The sequence below is a fragment of the Marmota marmota genome, unplaced genomic scaffold, assembly GCF_001458135.2.
Source record: "Marmota marmota marmota unplaced genomic scaffold, marMar, whole genome shotgun sequence".
NCBI classification, from domain to species: domain Eukaryota; kingdom Metazoa; phylum Chordata; class Mammalia; order Rodentia; family Sciuridae; genus Marmota; species Marmota marmota.
Genome location: NW_026000000.1, coordinates 7,991,362 through 8,012,918, shown reverse-complemented (window position 1 = coordinate 8,012,918; position 21,557 = coordinate 7,991,362). Strand labels below are relative to the sequence as shown.

Sequence of the window (21,557 nt, the reverse complement as noted above, 5' to 3'; positions counted from 1 at the left end):
ATTTATTTTTGCCTTTGTTCCCACGTTGTATATGTGTGTATATATGTATATGCACATAATTGCCCATCTGTGTATTTACTTCCCACAGAATGCGCCCAGCCACTGGTTTCCAGATTTCTGTGACTGCAATGATCAGGTTCAGAGAAGCTGTCGGATTACCTGCTGCTATGGTTTGAGTGTTTCTCCCCAAAGAAGTTCATGCATTAGAAACTTGGTTCCCAATGCAGCAATATTGACAGGTGGGATCTTTGGGAAGTTACTGGACCATGAGGGATCTGCCCTCAAGAATGGACAAATCCTTTGACAGATCAATGAACTAATGGTTATCCCAAGTGTGGCTCTGTTATAAAAGTGAGCTCTCTCTAGCATATATGTTCCATCTTACCATGTGACGCTCTCTACGACATTGTGATACAGCAAGAAGCCCCTGTTGCTCTTGGACTTCCCAGCCACTAAAACCATGAGCTAAATAAATCTCTATTATTTATAAATTAGCCAGTCTCAGGAATTTTGTTAAAGGAATGAGAAACAGCCTAAAATACATATCACAGAGTAAAAGGATAAATGAATCCACCTAGGGCTGGCTCACGGTATTTTCCAATGCAGTCTCTTCACTGAGCCAAGCAAAGCTTCTTCAACTGAAGGAACAGATCAGATCCCTGAAGGCTGCAGCTCATTTCCTTATCATGTTTTTACTTTTTTCTCTACTTTGAATCTATCTTTCTGGAAATGAATTTCCCAAAGCTGACTGTGAGGTCCCATTAGAGTCTCACCAGTGTAGTACACATGATGTACGCGCCTTCCTTCCCAGGGACTCCAGGCAGATTTGTAGGTGGACAGAGATGTCACTGGCTGCTGTGCTGTAGTGTCACGTTGCAAGCTCACATCTAATTCACCCTCAATAATGGCTCAGAATCCCTTCGCAGGAGCAGCCTCCTGGCCTCCTGGTGACTATCCTACAGTGCTTGAGATTCATGTTCCCCCAATGTGTTACTCTGCCTTTCTTCAAATTGAATCTCATTTTGTTATTTCCTGCCTATATTTCTTACCTCTCTGGAATCATTTTTATTATGCTTTACTCCTCACTGACATTAAGAACATTTCCCAATTTTGCATTTTCTGTAAAGTTCATTAAGCTGATGTGGGCTCCTTTTTCAGTGTCATTGATAAAACAATTAGATGAAATCAAACCTAACATTGACCCTCACTCTTTTCACAGAGAGCCTCTCCAGGGGGTTCTGACACCATGTGCCATTTAGCATCATTCAATCCATATTCTCGTTTACCAGGGTTTTTCACCCAGTGAAATCATAACATGGCTCAGGCAATTGAAAAAGTCTTTGCTTTTCCTTTTACCTTTGTGTGTGTGTGTGTGTGTGTGTGTGTGTGTGTGTGTGTGTGTATAATAGCATCTACCAGTTCCTCTGTAATGACAGATTCTTTAAAATAGCATGACTTCATTGTCCTCTAGAGAGTCCCACACTTTCACTCTTCATTTACATTATATCAAGTTTTCTGTCTTATCAAGCCAACAATCCTGGGTGCACTCAGGAGCAACACCATCAAATCCAACATATGCATGGTTTGCAGATACATCCTGATTTAATACTCCCCCACTCTCTAAAGAACACAACCTCTATCATATTTTAATAATTTTCACAGTGAAAATATAAGACCACAGACTAATTTATTAAAGTAGATTTCACTCCAATGACTTCCTACTTTTTTTTTTTCTAATCACCATACATACTTTCTCAAGGACATATCCAGACTGGGGAGAAAAACAAAAATATTTAGAACAGAGTTAACCCAGTAACACTGTAGATGCTGAAATGGGTTGGTTATTTGCTTTGGTCTTGGAATTGTCTGTTCTGATTTTTAAAATTTTGCGTGACATTTATAATGTATTTGACAAGCACATAACTAACATGTAAGACTTTGTTGGGGCTGGGGTTGTTGCTCAGCAGTAGAGCGCTCACCTAGCACATGCAAGGCCCTGGGTTCAATCCTCAGCACCACATAAAAATAAATAAATAAAGTAAAGATTATATATAAAAAAGAGGAGACCAAATACATGATTAAAAAAAAGACTTTGTCAAAGCCATCATCTAAGGGATGTAGTTTGATATGACAGGCTGAATTATACACGAGTCCCTGGATTCCCCATGTAACTCCATTCTTTCTTTCCCATTCAATAAAGCAAATCAAAGAACTGTGATACAAACTTGTATCATGACAGTAAACTTGACTCCCTGTGATATGTACAAACAAGTTAAATCTCTAAGCTGGGAGACTGTCAGTGGTGTTCATGGCAGTTTGGTTGTGATACGCCAATAATATACACAGGTTTAATCTATTCAACCACCATGACTTTCCCAATACTGATCGTTTGGAGCCAATGGGATCACTCACTCATTCTCATTCCTTCCCTCTTCATAGAAGACTCTCTGATGTTTCTTAAGCCGTTACCACTCAAGGTCAGAATTCCAGCTAAGGAAAAGTGAGAAATCCTCGAAGAGAGAAAGTACCAAATGGCTTAGAGGCATGCAAATGTCATGTTAAAAACATGTCATCTAATCTATCTCTGAAAGGTTTTTTAGAATGGATTTTTAAGTAAGCTTTAAAAAAATACAAAAAGGAAAAGGCAAATCACTAGGAGATATTGTGAGGGCATCCCATGAAGATTTACTAGTGAGGTCATAAAAAAATCATCGACACTTTAAAGCTGGCTTTTTATTAAGGCAACTGACAGTCTCTAACAGTAATTATAGAGATTGAGTGAAAAGACATGGTCCAGATAAAATCCAAATGGTAAAGTTAAAATTCATAATGTCATTCAAGAAGAATACTCGCTATCTCTAAAATACTGGCTAATGTAATAAAGTTAGAAAAAGTTATAAGATATAAATTCACAGACACATTGAGAAGCAACTGAAAAGAACCTGAAAAAGAACTACCTCTGAAACAACAAGGTTACTCATTATGTTGCCAAATACACATCACCAAAGGTCAGAATTTTCTATTAGCAATAACCAGTTTAAAAGTGCTGTGTGTGTGTGTGTGTGTGTGTGTGTGGTAGAAGGAGAGAGACTGATCCTGATTACAACCATGAAATATCTAGAAACAAACACAATAAAAAAAAAGTTAAGAATCATGTGAAGATGTTATTACAGAAAGACATAGAAAGAACCTGAATAGATGAAGGGACACAACAGATTCCTGGATAGGAATATTTGAAATAGTAAAGCTGTATAAGATGCTGCAATGGTTTGGATGTGGTTTGTCCACCAAGGCTTCCTGCACTGGAGGCTTGGTCCCCAGTGAGGCAGTACTAAGAGGTGGTTTAACCTTATGAGATGGGGCTCAGGTAGGAGATAGGTCAATCAAGGGGGCACTGTCCTCATGAGGGTTTATTGTAGCTCTCAAGGGACAAGGGACCCCATTTAATTTCATCAAGAGGGAGTTGTTATTAAAAGAGCAAACCCCTGAGTTTCTCTCTGGCTTTCTTTCGTACCATGTGATCTCTCCCTTTTCCATGTGCTTCCACCATGTTGTCACGCAGCCAAGAGAGCCCTGACCTCAGGCCACACAGAAGAAGCTATTGATCCTAGACTTTCAGCTTCCAAACATGTGAGCTAAATAAAGAACCCAACCTCAAGTATTTTGTTATAATAATAGAAAAAGATTAATACAGATGCATATGCTCACCCCAAAGAAATCTATAAAGTCAATAAAATCCCAACATAAATCTTACTAGTTGTTTCTCAACTAAATATGAAAAAATAGCCAAGATATTGATTTACAGAATAGTGAAGAGATTTGTCCTATTCTATAGTAATTAAGATAGAATTATATCGATGAGATGTACACATTTTACATTTCAATGTAGAAATTAAGCTAATGAAATAAATGGAGATTTCAAGACAGGGAATTAATTATTGAATATGGAATATAGGGAGGACAGGTTACTATTTGAAAACAAACAGTATGTTAGGTTCTACATACCTTTTATTTAAATGGATATCAATAGAAAAAGCAATCATGAAATTCATTTGGAAAAATAAGAGATTCAAAATAGCCAAAGCAATGCTTAGCAAGAAGAGTGAAGAGGAGGCATCACAATACCAGACCTTAAATGCTACTGCAAAGCTACAGTAACAAAAACAGCATGGTATTGGCACCAAAATAGACATGTAGACCAATGGTACAGAAGAGAAGACACAGAGACAAACCCACATAAATACAGTTATCTCATATTAGACAAAGGCATCAAAAACATATTGCTGGTGGGACTGCAAATTGGTGTGGCCAATTTGGAAAGCAGTATGGAGATTCCTGGGAAAGCTGGGAATGGAACCACCATTTGATCCAGCTATCGCACTTCTCGGTCTATTCCCTGAGGACCTTAAAAGAGCATACTATAGGGATACTGCCACATCAATGATCATAGCAGCACAATTCACAATAGCTAGACTCTGGAATCAACCTAGATGCCCTTCAATAGATGAATGGATAAAAAAAAAATGTGGCATTTATACACAATGGAGTATTATGCAGCACTAAAAAACGACAAAATCATGGAATTTGCAGGGAAATGGATGGCATTAGAGCAGATTATGCTAAGTAAAGCTAGCCAATCCTTAAAAAACAAATGCCAAATGTCTTCTTTGATATAAAGAGAGCAACTAAGAACAGAACAGGGAGGAAGAGCATGAGGAAAAGATTAACATTAAACAGAGACGAGTGGGGGAAAGAAAGGGAGAGAGAAGGGAAACTGTATGGAAATGGAAGGAGACCCTCATTGTTACACAAAATTACATATAAGAGTTTGTGAGGGGAAAGGGGAAAAAAAACAAGGGAGAGAACTGAATAACAGCAGATGGGGTAGAGAGGGAAGATGGGAGGCAAGGGGAGAGGGGATAGTAGGGGATAGGAAAGGTAGCAGAATACAACAGTCACTAATATGGCATTATGTAAAAATGTGGATGTGTAACTGATGTGATTCTGCAACTTGTATTTGGGGTAAAAATGGGAGTTCATAACCCACTTGAATCAAATGTATGAAAGATGATATGTCATGAGCTTTGTAATGTTTTGAACAACCAATAAAAAAAAACATACATTAGAGAAAAGATAGGCTTTTCAACAAATGGTGCTGGGAAAACTGGAAATCCAAATGTAGCAAAATAGAACTAAACCCCTATCTCTTACCATGCACAAAACTCAACTCAAAGTGGATCAAGGACTTAGGAATTAGACCAGAGACCCTGTGCTTAATAAAAGAAAAAGTAGGCCCAAATTTTCATCATGTTGGAGTAGGCCCCGACTTCCTTAAAAAGACTCCTAAAGTGCAAGAAATAAAAATCAAGAATCAATAAATGGATGGATTCAAACTAAAAAGCTTCTTCTCAGCAAAAGAAACAATCAATGAGGTGAAGAGAGAGCCTACATTTTGGGAGCAAATTTTTGCCACACACATGTCAGACAGAGCACTAATCTCCAGAATATATAAAGAACTCAAAAAAATTAACACACACAAAAAACAAACAACCCAATTAATAAATGGACAAAAGAGCTGAATAGACACTTTTCAGAAGAAGATAGACAATTGATCAACAAATATATGAAAAAATGTTCAACATCTCTAGTAATTAGAGAAATGCCAATCAAAACTACTCTAAGATTTCATCTCACACCAGTCAGAGTGGCAGTTATTAAGAATACAAAAAACATTAAGTGTTGGTGAGAATGTAGGGGAAGAGGCACACTCATACATCGCTGAAGGGACCGCAAATTGGTGCAACCACTCTGGAAACAGTATGGAAATTCCTTAGAAAACTTGGAATGGAACCACCATTTGACCCAGCTATCCCACTCCTCAGTCTCTACCCAAAGGACTTAAAATCAGCATACTATAGTAACGCAGCCACATCAATGTATATAGCAATTCAATTCACAATAGCTAAACTGTGGAAGCAACGTAGATGCCCTTCAATAGATGAATGAATAAAGAAACTGTGGTATATATACACAATGGAATATTACTCAGCAGTAAAAGAGAATAAAACTATGGCATTTGCAGGTAAATGGGTGGAGTTGGAAAATATCTTGCTAAGTAAGCCAATCCCCAAAAACCAAAGCCCAAATATTCTCTCTGATAAGTGGATGCTGATCCATAATGGGAGGGGCAGGTCATGGGAAAAATGAAGGAACTATGATTGGACAAAAAGAGAGAGAGGGGAGGAGAGGGAATATTGGGGCAGAAAAGATGGTGGAATGAGATGGACATCAATACCCTAGGCACACGTATGACTGCACATATGGTGTGATGCTACATCATGTACAACCAAATAAATGAAAAGTTGTGCTGCAATTGTTTATAATGAATCAGAATGCATTCTGCAGTCATATATACCTAATTAGAATAAATAAATAAGTAAAATTTTCAAAAAGCGTATTTCAAAAAGATGAAAGAGTGTTATGGTTTGGATCTGGAATCCCAAAGACTCATGGGTTGAAGGTGCAGTCTCCAGTTGTTGGCACTATTTGGAAGGTAGTGGAAACTTTTGATGTGTGACCTAGTTAAAAATAAGTAGGTCACTGGGGGCATGGCCTTGAAGACTATATTTTGTCCCTAATCACTCCCCAAATCCTCTCTTCTGCTTCCCATCCACCATGAGTCATTTTACTCCACCATGCACTCCCTGTAACACTCTGCCTTGCCACAAGGTCAATGCAATGGTCAAATGACTAAGGACTGAAACCCTGAAACAAATATATATTTCCTCCTCTAAGTTAATTTTCCCAGGTATTTTTTCCACAGTGACAGAAAGCTGACTAACAGAAAATTGGTTCTGAGTAGTGGCGTTGTTGCTATGACACTCTCTGATAATGTTGCTCAGAAACCTTTGGAACTGGTTGGTGGGATACATTTGGAAAAGTTAGGAGAAGCCCACTAGAGAAAACTTGGAACATTGTAAGCAGAGCTTAATGGGTGATTCTGATGCGGATGAAGATCAGAATGCTGACAGGAATTTGGACAGTAAATACTGTGCTCATGAGGTTTCATATGGGAATGAGGACTCAACTGGGAATTGTGCAAAAAGCCATTCATGTTACTTTCTGGCAAAGAACTTGTCTACATTTTGTCCATATCCTGAAACTTTCTGTGAGGCTGAGTTTAAAGGTGGTGGACTAATTAATCTGGTGAAAGAAATTTCAAGGCAGCACAGCATTCAAGCTATATCATGGGTATCAAACTATATCACTGGCTACTTTTAGCCGGAGTTACCATGGCTAATTTTGAAAAAAAGACAGAATAAAAAGATTTCAAAAACTTGCATTTTGACTAGAAAAGAAACTTGTGAAAAGTTGAGGGTGTGATAGCTAAAGAAATTGGCACCATTAAAAAGAAATCATTACTTTGCACCAGCACAACAGGAAAGATGCCTTGAGGGAATGTATCTGGGGAATTGACCTGACCCCACTGGTTGCAAGCTCAAGAGTGTAAAAGGATAAAAGAGGTCTGAAAGAGGTTTCTTTGAGGAGAGTGAGTTTGGTGCACCCTACTTGCACAGGACTGCCTAGGAAGTTGCTCCCCCAGGATTCATTTCATATTGCTCAGCCATTCTAGCACTCAGAGGCCACCACAGCTAATAGTCCAAGCAGGTCTGTTGGTGGCAGACGTTGGTGTCATCATGTGATCTTCGTCTTGCAGACATGCAGAAAGCAAGAGTTGTGAGATCATGGAAGCTTCCACCAAGATTTCAGAGTGGAAGACCATGGGAGACCATGCAGCGCGTGGTGAGGTCAGAATCCCTATTGACAGCCTCTGAGAAGTTCTGAGAGTGAAACCAAAGCTTCAGTGGAGGCCCCAGGAAGTTAGAGATGCCAGAAACGTGTGATGTCTGCCAAGAAAATGGGCAAGAAGCAGAGGACTCTAAGAGAGAGGTCTTGTGGGCTGCAACTGGCAAAGTCATGAGAGCAGGGCTGCACAAGTCCTTCAGAGCTCATGTCATGCCATGGAGTGCTCCAGATGCTAGATCTGAAGCTACAGATTTGCAGATTTTATGATCACATTCCTGAGTTTTTAATCCTACTTGGTTTTCATTCGTCCTTTCTATGGTCCCATATATGTTTTTTGAAATGGGGATGTTTATCCTGTGATTGTCCCACCATTGTATCTTACAAGTATATAATTTAATTTGGCATTGTCTATTAAAAATTTAAATATGCACAGCCTTAGGCCCAGCAACCTCTTTCCAAGAATCCAATCAACAGAGACACTTGGAAGTGCAAACAAAGCTGTTCACTAAATCACTGTTTGTGTGGTGAAAATTGAAAGTTTCTTAAGTCCATCACTGTGGGAATGATTGGATTCAGACTGGTCTTATCTCACTATATAATGCCAGCAAAAAAAAAAAAAATACATATAATACCATCAACAATAACTGTAAATCAATACATGTGCTACTGTTAAAATATTCTTATGAGGATATAGATGAATGTCAGTAGAAGAAGGACTTGAAAGATCTAAACCAAATGTGGATGATGAATATCTGTGGGGCTAGGAGCAGAGCAGGGGACATTAGGTCCATCGACTTTTACATTTTTGTATTTTCCTTGTTTTTTATTCATATACACATTTTTTACATCATTCCCTGTAGTTACTATAGAAAGTGGTGCCAACAGTACTAAAAATATATAATCTGCAGGATGCCGTAGGTAAGAAAGCTTTCTGTGGTTTGGCAAACTCAAAGAAGGTACAGTGGAAGAGGAAAGATGGATGTGGAGCCTCAAATAAGATGTACAACTGGAATAGGTCAAGGAAAAGAGATTCGGGTTTCCCAGAGAGAGTTACTGTATCTACCTTGTCATTTCTACCTCAAAGGTATCCACAGCAAGGGATATTAATTCCACCTCACAAAGAGCACTTCATACATTTATCAAGTATTTACTGAGGTTCAATTTTGTGACAGGTACTGTTTCCACATATTTGTCATATCATCATCATCATCATCATCACCATCATCATCATCATCACCATCATCCTCAAAAAGTATATGTTATTGAATTAGTCAGGGTTCTAAGAAATAAGGTTCAGAGAACCAGAAACAACATATCTATCAATCATGATTTGTCAGCAATCTGGGCATCCTTAAGCCAAATCAAGTGAATACAGAAAACTAACCATCATGATTATAAAGATGAATCTATGGAAAAATTTATTTTTAATGCTGGTGAGAAAATAAATTTATTAACTATTCTAGCATCAATTTTTAAGTCGGGTATATGCTTGGACCCAGAATTTTATTACTAGGACTTATACTAAACAGTGACATTTCTGGAGATTAACTGACAAAGATTTAGCACAGCTTAAATGTTCAATATAATAAGTGGGAAGCTAAATTTTGGTACATCCACACCATGGTATGCTATTCTGCCATTAAAATTACACTATGGAAGCATATCTAACAAGGGAAACTTGAACATTATTTACCAATGTCAAAAAAGCCAGGCACAGAACAGTATTTATACTAAGACTGAAGTGAGGTTTCATATTTCTATTTGTACAAAATACTAGAAGGATTGACATTGAAATGTTAGCATGGTGGATGAAGACACGGTAAGTCTTTTTTTATTTTCTTCTTTAAACACTTTCAGTGTTTTTCCATATTCTCTGAAACTGAACTACATTATTTTTGCAGAAGAAAACAACAAATATGTGGAAATCAGGACAAATAATAAGAGCCAATACTCCTATAGCAGTTACTTTGTGCCAGGAACCATTCCTTACATATTTTGGCATGAGTCAAGACCCTCCATCTGCTGGAAGAGGGGCTTGCAACAGCCAGATGTGAAGAGACCGGCCCTGGTCTTTCTTTCTGGGAGTTTACAGTGAAAGGCCATTTTATCCCACATTAAGAACATTGCAGGAAGGAGCACATGATCAAGTTCACAGTGAAGGGCCAACAGTGGGATAGTGTTACAAGGGAAACCCCAAGAAGCATTCCCCCCTCCCACAGATGGCTTGAGAACCTGGTAGAAAGGAGGGGAAAAGAATGAATGGTAGAAAAGACTCTGGAGCCTGGGTGGAGCAGGTGGGAAGGCCCTCCAAAACACCTCTAGGCAGTCCTGTTTAACATTCCAACCCAAATGTGTTTATCCACAGAACTAGCATTTTGCTGCTGGCTTATGTTTTTGTTTTCCACATAACAACTAAAGTGGAGATGTAGGAAAACAAGGTCCCCAGGTCTAAGCAAGACAAAGGGCACCAGGAAAGGCACCCTGGGAGGCTGGAGCAGCAAGCTGGCCCCAATCTTGCCCAGAAAAGACAAGCAACCAGCCAAGGCTCTGCAAGCTTCCTCCAGCCCAGGAAGCATACATCCCAACCAGAACAAGACGGACTGGTTTCAGGCCTTTTACCTAGGGTTACCTTTCCTAACCCCCGGGCATAATCCCTCAGAGCTGCGGTGGAGCATCGGGTAGGTTATGATCATAGCTCAAGTTTCCATTCTTCCCATCAATGAACTGTGGCCGTCCCCAGAGAATGAGGCAGGCAGAGCAGGAAGCAGCTCACTGTGAAGTTAGAACCACTTCCAGGTGAGAGGTCAAAAGAACGTGAAGGGCAGTGAGAGAGAAAGAGGAGAGACAGAGAGGAAAGAGGAAGGAGAAAAAAGACAGAGTGAGGGAAGGGGAGATAGGAGGGAAGAGAAAAGGGAGGATGAGGAAATTTGGGGGGAAAAAGATGGAGGGGAAAAGATCCTTTATTTCCAGTGAAGCCTTACAAACTACCTCAGGTTTTTGAAGCAAGTTTCCAAATAAATGTTCTAGAAGAAACCCCGTTTCACTCACTAATTCACATTAAATAACAAACTAGATGATTACACTTATTTGAAAGTAGTAAACCTTTTTATATGTTCTAATTGGCAGAGCTTTATTACTGCCAAGAGATTTAGTGCATGACTCCAGAATATACTGGGACGTAAAGACAAGCAATACACACACACACACACACACACACACACACACACACACACAATCTATGTTTCAGAGCCAAGAGATAGTCAGTGTGGATTCCCTCTTCAGCCCCGGTATTTTTTTTTTAATGTAGCTTTTGTTTTCTGTGCCAAGATACATTTTTATACTAATAGTCATTTGTTTTCTTGAATTAATTTGTTTAGGGAGAAAAAAGTGCACAGCATTTCAATTATTATATCATTCTGTGTTAACAAACATTACAAAGACATGCTTTAAAGACCACTCATATAAATAATTTTTCTTTAATATGTTTCATATTCATATAGAATATTAAAACTACCTTCACAGCTGAGTTTTATTCCTTAACAAAAAGCTATCAAAACAATATCACTAAGGCCTTTAATATTTATTACATATACATCATAAAATTAGATCATTCTTGTTTTTGCTGGAGACCACCAGCTTTACTCTGATCTTCTGCAAGCTAAATTCAAGTTCAAAGCAATCAAAGTTATAAGTTGAGTGCACAATAGAAAGTTTTGTTAAAATTGCAAGAGGTATCTTCTTAAACAGAATACCGGTAATCAAAAATGCTGACCTTCGATTTAGTACTTGGTAGCCAAAACGCTCCAAAACTATGGCAAGCACTTCCTATCTGTCCCCAAGAAGGGAGGGCCGCCTCTGAGCCTTCACCCACTTCCTGATGAATCTCACAGCAAGCTGTTGTCTGACCTTGGTTCAGTCCCCCTAGGCAACTCCTCAGAGCCACCAGTCTGCCCTATTGTTAGGCCTGGCAATTCACATCAGGACCTACTGACACATGGCACCTGCAGGGTATCCAGCACTCTAGCCAAAGTAATCAAGGCTGCATAGATCTAAGTTAGAGGCTGGCACCGGTAAAGGCTCATTTCTTGACCAAACTCTAGTCAAGCTCCTCCGAACCCTCTCTCAGCTAGGCCTATTAAAAACTTGAACAAACACAAAATTTCTGACAGTTCGGGGTGCATGCCTAGAATGATCCACTCTCCACAGGGTGCCTGCCTGAGACTAATCGAGGCTGGTAAAAGAACTTACTGTTTGTTCCAGCCTTCACCTGATGACAGAACCTGTCTCCCGGCCTCTGTGGGAAGGTAGGAGCCTAACTTCCAGAAGCAACTTAGCAAACTCTGATGGGCTCCACATGGACCAAAGACCCCATCCTCTTTCCATTGCTTTTTGTAAGTTTCACTTTGTTCACTGAAAGTAGATTCACATTAAATCACAAGCTAGATGATCACACTTACTTGAAAGTTATGAACATTTTTATATGTTTAATTGGCTTTGCTTAGCCTGTGTCTGGATTTGTTTACCTTTGAGAGAGCACATCTACTCCAATGTTTTAGACATGAAAAAGGTGTTACCCAAAGAACAAGTTAAATGGCCTAGGGGCAGACACTTGCTCCTTTCTGTTCCCCATTTCCATGTCTACACCCCGCATCAGCCCAAATGTCCAAATAAAGCTCTGCCCTCCTCCCCATGGTTCAACTCACGTGGCTGTGGCCCACAGACAGACAAGATGTGTTCTAGCAGAGCTGAACTGTTGTCCTCTGCACTGTGACAGGACTGACCACTGACCTGGCCTCCTCCCAGGCCTCCGCACCCTACATCTCCAGAGAGACTACATGTGCCCTCACCTCTCATTTCTGTTGCTGAGGAGCCATTGGACCAGGCTGTCCATTTATTCCTGTGCTTGCTGATTTCCTGGACTTTGCAGACATAATGCCCTTGATCTGCTGGCCGAAGGGTCAACACTGAGAGCCTGTAGAGCGTCCCCCGCCTCTCCTCAAGCAGGCGCAGCCTCTGCCTGTTGGCGCTGCGACTGAAGTTCCCGTAGTACTGCACCACTCGGAGCTTGGTCATCTTGACCATCAAGGCCTCCTGGGAGTTCGAACGTGCAAAGAACCAGCGCACGGCCAACAAGCTGTCCTTCCGCCTCTTCTGGGAGACATGGCAGTGGAGGGTGGCATTTTCCCCCTCCAGGTAGTCAACCACAGGCCCTGGGGACACGGTGACATTGAGAGCCCCACAGACCTCTGTAGAGAAAAGGGGAAAAAGAGAAAATGATGATTGAAGGCTACAGCCTGTCCTCATGTGGCCAGTCCACAGTGGAGCTGAGTGCTCAGCATGACCAGGGAGACAGGCGACCCCTGTACCTTCCATGTTCACTCCCCACCTTCCTGATGGTCGGAGGAGGGCTTCTTCTGAGGACAGCCTCCGTGGCCTACCACGTGCTCATCTATGGACAATCCCATTCACATGGGATGCCAAACACCAACCATCTGGCTGAACATGTTTCAAAAATTGTTAATTTGTTGTCACACAAAAAATTTGGAAGTTTGCAACTTCTTAAAAATGTTCAGCACACATCCCATCTCCCCTGTCAGCCTCCCCCAAGGTCTCTGGACAGGGTCAGATCTGCCCAGGGTCAGGGACGAGCCACCTCCTCTGACGGTCTGCCACCACAAGGCTGAGCCTGCCTTTATTCCCTCTTTCTCCATCTGAGCTATTTCAACACTAACCAGGGAACATGCTCAGTAATGGTCAAGCAGGATGCTGCACTAGTACCACTAACGGAGAACAACAGAGCTCTCAGTTGACATGCAAGAATAGAGAACAAGCCTCAGGAACAGGAAGAGTTGAAGGACTCGCCCAACACCCCAAAAGAGGCTTCAGAACTCCATTCCCCATCCACCTTTTTCTGTTTGGGTTTCTTCATTAGGACCAGACTCCTTCTCCCAGTCACATTCTTCCCTGAGATGATCTTTAATGGAGACACCCTGATGCCCACCCAACCACTCAGCAGGTCGCAGAGAGACTGAGCGTTGCTCGCTTTTCCAAGGACCCACTGTTCTTAGTGTAGGGTGGCTGTGCAGAGAGGCGATGCTGTCCCGGAGCCCCCAGGGGGAGCCTCCCCATATTATGGTTTAAATGTGTCTCACAAAGTTCATGTGTCAAAACAATTCCCCAAATCATAGCTTAATGGTATTTGGAGGTGGGCCTTGGGAGTGATTAGGATTAGATGAGGTCATGAGAGTAGAACTCCACGATGGTATTAGTGACTTTATAAAAAGAGAGAGACCTGGCATGCTTGCTCTGCCTTTTCATGCGATGCCCCCAACCATGTTAAGGTGCAGCAAGAAGGCCTCTACCAGACACTGAGCAGATGCCAGTGTTATGCTCATGGACTTCTCAGCTTCCAGAAACATGAGCCAAATAAATTTCTCTTATTTATAAATTACCAAGCCTCAGGTACTTTGTTATAGCAACAGAAAACAAAATAAGAAACTGGCAGACAGAACCCATGAAAAAAGATGCTTTGCCCAGAATGCTGGAACCTCTTTCTATACAATCAGTGCTGTCCTCTCACCAGGTCCTGTGTCCCTATTCCTACACTTCACAGGTGCAACTCCATTAAACACCACTGCTGCCTTTGCAACCAACAAGCAGGTATCCCCAGGGTAACCCAAACCCACAATTGTCAGATCCCCAATGTCTCCTTCTAGGGTAATCCAAACCCACAATTGTCAGACCCCCAATGTCTCCTTCTAGGGTAATCCAAACCCACAGTTTTCAGACCCTCAATGTCTCCCTCTGGTCACATGAAGGAACTTGAGCCCCAGATCAAAGAGTCAACAAAAGCTTTGTCACCTGGTCAGTGCTACAGATAAACAAGAAGGAAGAAAGAAAAAGAGATCACAATTGAACATCTGACAGAGACTGTGGATGAACAAAGTTGAAGCTGTAATGGGGTCAGGTGAGACTTGTCACATAAAAAATATCCTTCATTGTAAAAATCCCATCGATATGTCATTGGTCTTTGTCCAGTTTCTAATAATAACACAGACTAGGAAGTTATAAAGAAAAGTGGCTTAATTTGGCTCTGGTTCAAAGTTGAGGAGCCACATCTGGTTACGGCATCTTGCTGGCAGCATCCTGAGGTGACACAGGCATGACACGGCAGAGACAAGGGTGTTTGAGACCTTGTCCAACTGACTTTTACAGCAGAATCAACCTCATGATAACTTATTGACCCATTAACTCATTTGTGAAAACAGAGCCTCATCATTTCTTAAAGGTTCACTGTGGTTTGGATATGAGATACCCCCACCACAATAGGTTCAAGCAATAGACAATGCAGGAATGTTCAAAAGTGAAATGATTAGATCATGAGAACTATAACTTAATCAATGGATGCATCCATTTGATGGATTGATAATTTGAATGGACCACTGGTGGTAACTGTAGGCTGGTAGGGTATGGCTAAAGGAAGTCGGTCACTGGGGTGTGCCCTTGCAGATTATGTTTTATCCCAGGCTTTTCTCTCTCCCCACCCCTCTCTCCCCACCCCCTCTCCTTCCCAGCTACTTCTCTCTACCATGCCCAGGTGCCATGATGTTCTGCCTCATCTTGGGCTCAGAGCAATGGAGCCAGCCCATCATAGTCTGAACCTCTGAAAGCATGAACCCAAATAAACTTTTCTCTTCTACCTTGTTCCTGTCAGGTATTTTGGTAACAATGACCAAAAGCTGATTAGTATATGGTCCCAGCTTTTAATATCTCATAATGGAAATTAAATTTCAACCTGAGTTTTAGAGGAGATATACCATGGTCAATCCATAGCAGTCATCCTCTTCAATGGTTTCCACTACTGATATTAGTAGACTGAACACCTCAAGAGTTATGACTTGAGCATCAATTTTCTTTCATTTCTTTTCTCATAGAAGCCAGGCATTAGTCCTAAGAACTCTCCAGCATAATTCAGAAATCTTAACTTAAGAATGTCCATAGAGTGCCTTTTGTCAAGTAAAGTAACATTCACAAGGGGATTGAGATAAGAACACACTACACCATGGCAGTCTTTGGTTATCTTAAAAAAAAAAAAATAGATGAGAGTGAACTTAAGAAAAAAACACCAATGCTCAGCTGAACTCTAAGCACATTGTGAACAGGTTTGAGGCCCTCAGTGTTTACAGTGAGGATGAACAAGGTCAGCCCAGGCAGATACTTGGGAAATACAGATTGACAGGAGTCAAGATGTCCTGCCTCAATTTCTGGGGAACATGCAAATGTTATTTTACATGACAAAAGGCATCTTATGGATATGATTGAATTAAAATTCTTGGATTCTAGAGTATCCTGTGAGCAGGTGCCTGGCTTTTGCAGTAACAATCCTACTATTGTCCAGAGTCACTCATAAAGGGCAATAGAAGAGGAATTGGCCCACTTCTTCCTTGCCTCTCACCCACCTGGCGGGCATCTTGCCCACATGCCATGTTAGATTAGTCCGACTGTGTTTCCACCCAACTGCTGAGGCCCTGTCTGAAGCACACGGGGGCCTGTGGCGGGGCTCCCTGATGAGCAAGGAAGCAGCTGGGACCCCAGGCTGACCCCACCCCAACAGGCACAGGGGGCTGGGCAGGAGGAGGGAGAACACAGAGATGCAGCAGCTGGCTTCCAGAATCCAAGTCCAGCCGTGCCCCACCCCCAGAGCTCCCCACTGGAGTCTAGGAGAGCTGGGAAGCAGGAAATGGAAACAATATGGGTGGGATGATGGTGCTGTGGACCCCACGCCCCGGGCTCCTCCTGTTAACGCTGCATGAAGAAGGGATTATTTATAGTGACTGAAACCAGGAGAACGTGCCAAGTGCTCCAGTCCCCATGGGAGGCCAGATTCCATCTTGGAAGCAAACTAGTAACCCTTCCACTTCTGTGCCTCAGGCCCGGATCAGCAGCTCCCAGGAAAGGAATGGACGGAGCTGCTTCCCTAGATGAACCCTTTTTTTTCCTCTTTATCATCACACCTCTCTGCCTTCATTTTGCCCCCATTTTCTCTTACCAATGACCCAAACATCTGTTTCTCCCACGTGCAAAAAGCCTTGCTATGGTTTGAGTTGTGTACAGCCACAAAATGCACATGTTGAAGTCTTAATCCCCAGCCCCTCAGATTGTGGCTGTATTTGGGGTAGGGCCTTCAAAGAAGTAATTCAATTAAAATGAGGTCATTAGGGTGGGCTCTAATCCAACATGACTGGTGTCCTCATAAAAGGAGATTAGGACAGAGGGAAGACCACGAGAGGACACAGGGAGAAGATGCCATCTACAAGCCTTGGGAGATAGCAACTCTGCCAGTATCTTGAACTCAGCCTCCGGAACTTTGAGAAAATAAATTCCCATTGTTTAAGTCACCCAGTCTGGGAACTGGCAGTTCTAGGCTCACCTTAGCCCTCCACTGATACTCACAACCACAGTCAGCACAAGGGGGTGATTGAAACAGAGCTGAACACCATGCCCCACCGGAAAGCTTTGTTGGAGGTCATGCACTCTCAGGTAGTGGGGCTCCTGTGCTTCCAGTGAGCTTTCTCAGCAAAGCCAACACCCTCCCCAAGCACTAGAAGTGGCTGCAAATGTGGGGACCCAGCTTACATGCATGGAGCCCGAGAGCTGAGAGGAGATGAGAGACGGTGCAAGAAGAGCACAGAAGGACATTTATGTCAGTACTAGGAGAGAGAGTTGGGCAGCTTCTTTCCTACTGTGGTCAGCAGGCACCACGTGACACTGGGAGACAGGACAATGAGAAACTGGGCACACCAATGTCCAGAGGTAGGTTAGAGAGAGCTCAGTGCCCTGGAAGCCCAGGCCTTGCCCTTATGGATGTCAGCATGAATGACAGAGCATTGACACCTAAGGGACAGGCTGGACACAACTGGGCTAAGCCAGCCACAGAACAGGACAGGGTGGGTGTCGCTCCCCTCCTCCTCTAGGTAAGATAACACAGCTGGTCTGGGCAGATCCTCCCTCTCCTGAACTAAAAGGAGAATTGTTCAAGTCACACAAGCTGAAAAAGGAATTTAATTTTTTGCTTTGTGACTCTTCATTGAGGAATTGAGGTAGAGGTAGGCCCCCACATAACATCTCCCCACTCAGAATTCCTGCCTCCTCAAGGTTATTCACTGTGCAAATAAGAAGATGGCATTCCTGACTTCATGGAGCTAAAAGGCCAGGGTATAGGGCAACTGTTACTCTGGAAAAAGACAGGAAAACTTAACTATAGTGTCATAGGCTACAAATAAAAGTGCATGAAAGAGGAAGGTGATAGTACTGATGGAGAAAAGATTGGGATTTGCATGGTCCCAGGCCTTCCCAGCTTTCTAGGGAGAAACAATGAAACACAATTGGTGGCTTGGAGGGACTGAGAGGACAGCCAGGGGCTGGTGCCCAAATAGATTGGAGATCTGGCTCTGGTAGATAGGAGGCTCTTGGAGCCTCAGTTTCTTCATCTAGAAAATGGAAAGATGATGCCTTTCAGGGTAAGCCTAGGATTCCAATGAGGAAAACACTTTAAACTGCAGATGGTGGTTTACATGCACTGAGTGCTGGGGAGGTGGAAGCGATAGAAAGTGACCCACACTGATCTTGAGTAGGGAGGGCTTCACAGGCACACAATCTGCAGGCACACAGTGCCCTGTGCTTGGAAGGGTTCTTCCCCTGGCTTTTACCTGTACTGTTCATTTCTTGAAATTCTAATAATTTTTAATTAGGGGCCCAAATTTTTTTGTTTTGCACTGGATCCCATTCATTAGATAACTGGTTATGTTTGTACATAAGGTTTCCCTGGGTATAAAAGTTAAGGGGTCTAACCCCACTATTTTCATTCACTAATGTCATGAAAACTAGCCTAAAAAGTCATCCATGCAGCCGATCCGTACACAACCTACTTCTCATGAAGCAGCTGAGGACTGGGGCACAAGCACTCCCAGATGCAGGCAATGAAGGTCCTCTGTCAAAAACAAGGCACCAGGCTCGCCCAGGACACAGGGGTGGGCACAGCTGGGTCCCTCAGTTCTGATCTGGCCAGGAAGGTGGTGGTGGCTCTAGCCCCCAGAAGCCTCTAAGTTTAAAAGGAATGCAAACTGAAGTACTCAATCAGCAGCAAAGAGCTTCTTAGTGATTAAAGGATAGATAGTTCAAATTCATGACAATGAAACTCTGAAAGAAATATATTGCATTACTTAAAAATCCACAGCAACAGGAGCCTGTGTTTACTAACCACTAAGCAGAAGTGCTACCAGACTTAGCCCCTGGGTGATTCATTCATATTAAGCCTATCACCTAAAATTAGCTCTTATCCAAGACCTTGCTCAATGATAGAGGCTTAACATCGGCTAATGTGAACTCTATGCCAAGAAGAGTTCTAAACACTTTATATTTATTTTCCCAATTTATCCTCATACTCTGCTAATCCTCATTTTACAGACAAGAGAACTGAGGCACAGAGAGGCTAAGCAGCTTGTTCAAGTTCACAAAGCACATGGCAAAGTTAGAATTTGAACATAGGAAATCTGGCTTCAAAGACAACTCATTACCACCACTCTGGACTAAGGCTTGGCTCTTAATATTTTGCCAGTTGGTTTTCTTTTCTATGAAATGAAAGGTAGAACTAAGGTCCCACTCCACCCCAAAACAGGGGTTAGAGCCTGGACTTCTGTAGTAAGCTGCTCTGCCAGGCTTTCCCTTGCCAATGGTGATGAAGAGTCCTGGATGAAGAACTTAGAGCAGGTATGTGGGGTGAGTGCCATCCAAGAAGGAGCATAGCCAGGAGAGACTCTAAAGAATCCCAAATTCCAACTTTGCAGGTTCCTGAGGACTTCTGGAAACATGATAATGTGCTTGACCCCAAACAGTAAATCTCATTTACCCTCTAACAGCACCTGGGTGGTCATAGAGCACAGGGAGAAAGGGCCTGGATGCCCATGTGCATCTCCTGGCTGCTGGCTACTCCATGCAGGCCATGAGAGACAGCCTAGTCTGATGAACCCAGACAAACTTCCTGTCATTCTCCATCAAGACAGTGACTACCATGAAAGAAGCATTTCCCATGGCCAAGATTTCAGGTTCACTGCACTTGTAGCAGGACATGCTGGGGACAATGGATAGATTTCCTTCCTCTGGCATCTAAGTCCCTCCACCTCAGACTCGAGTGTGTACTAGACTAGTTCAAGCACCAGCTCCAGCACTGGGAAGCTGGATCACCCCAGAAAAATTACTGAACTCTGAGCAGCAGTCCCTCATTTAGAAAATAATGGCACCCAGCTTAGCTGTTGTGAGCACAGAGTCTACAGCCAGGCTTCCTGGGTTCAAATCCTGACTCTGCTGCTTACTAGTCTATGAACTTAAGTCAATTCATGAACCCATGCCTCTGCTTCCTAATCTACAAAATGGGGACAATGATAGCACCTCTCTTAGGTTACCGGCCAGATGAACTGAGTTACTTGGATCTATAAATATTTGAGCTTGTCATTATTACTTTGAAATACCTGGCACCTGATAGGTACCCAGAAAAAGTGAACCATTGATATAATTATTATTACTATTATTCTAGCCAGCATGATCCTTACAGCAGGGAGGCAGCCAGCCAGAGAAAGAAAAGAAAATTCTTCAGCAATTTACAAGTTGGAGCCATAAAAAAAAATGCAAGCCAGTAGTGTGGGCAGAAAGGCTGCCCGAATCCGGATTCTTGTGAGAAAGGGTCAGGCTTCCTCCAGCCCAGGTTATCCTATCTAACAGTCCTGGTCACCTCAAAAGGCCCGTGACAAGTCTGCAGCCCCCAACTCCGGCTGGGGCAGATCCAGCAGCTAGCTCCGGACTTCAACTTCCAGCCACTCTGCTCTGCGCAGAAAGTTAAAGGAAAGTTGCTGACCAGAGGAGCCTGCCAACAGTTGTGGGTCCTGTCCGTTGTGGAATAAAAGGAAACAAACCATGATCTAAGGGTTGCGGATCCTGCTCCAGTCCTCCCCTCCGAGGCCTGTCACTTGGAAGGGCATCGGGGTGTCGTGAGAGCATTTTTGTGCTGGAGCCCTGGGCTCAGGTCCTGGAAGAAACCGCGTTCCCTGGAGGGCTTAGGCGGAAAGTTAGGAAGGCGCCGCTGAGCCCCGCCGCACTAGCGAGCCCATCAGAGCGAGCGCACCGGCGACAGTGACAGCGCAGTCCCCGTCCCTCTGCCGGCGGGTGCGGAGCGGGGACCCTAGGCGACAGGGGCCTCCCCGCCAGGCCCCAAACCTCCCCAGCGCTGGCTCCCGGCCCCCCGCCCGACCTCCCGCTCCCTGCCCGCCCGCCCCACTGCGCTTACCCGGGGCCGGGGCCCGCGCCAGCAGCAACGCCGCCACCAGCGCCAGGAGCCGCATCTCCCCGCCGCCGCCCGGCGCTGTGAGGCGGGAGAGCGCCGCCGCCGCCAGGCCTGGCCGCCACCAGCCCGCCCCGCGCCCGCCCCCGGCCCTGGTCCCGGCCCGCCCTCGGGCCGCCTGCCACCTCTGGGGCCAGGACTTCTGGGTCCCTTGGCCCTGCGATGGGCCAGTGGAGAGGCCTCGCATTCCGCTCGTTCAGTGACCCGTGGGTGTCTCCTTTTGCCTTGTCCATTTCTCAGATGAGACAATTGAGGTGCTGACAGGTGGTTGCTCTGACTTGGAAAATACAGAGCTGCAAAGGGCTTGTTGGTCTCTTGCCCCCAAGGACACTGTGATTCCTAAGGGGAAGCGGGTGGG

General features: G+C 43.4%; 2 protein-coding genes across 3 annotated transcripts in view; both read right to left on the bottom strand.

Annotated features, from left to right (window-relative positions):
- The window catches only part of Vstm4 (V-set and transmembrane domain containing 4), a 92,820-nt gene extending 71,562 nt beyond the window's left edge, over positions 1–21,258 (bottom strand). Inside the window, exons 1-3 of one of the 2 annotated variants that reach the window (XM_048807487.1) lie at positions 21,146–21,215; positions 12,651–13,052; positions 9,906–10,036 (exon numbers count right to left, since the gene is read on the bottom strand). In XM_048807487.1, coding sequence (XP_048663444.1) covers positions 9,921–10,036; positions 12,651–13,052; positions 21,146–21,200 — 573 coding nt within the window. In that variant the 5' untranslated portion in view covers positions 21,201–21,215 and the 3' untranslated portion in view covers positions 9,906–9,920. Of the gene's footprint in view, positions 1–9,905; positions 10,037–12,650; positions 13,053–21,145 lie in introns of those variants that run through there. The other variant, XM_015498909.2, reaches the window with a different exon arrangement.
- Positions 12,942–21,557, bottom strand: part of Fam170b (family with sequence similarity 170 member B) — a 32,792-nt gene continuing 24,176 nt past the window's right edge. The window contains exon 3 of the mRNA XM_048807488.1: positions 12,942–13,052. The gene's annotated coding sequence lies outside the window, so the exon portion shown is untranslated. The remainder of the gene's footprint in view (positions 13,053–21,557) is intronic.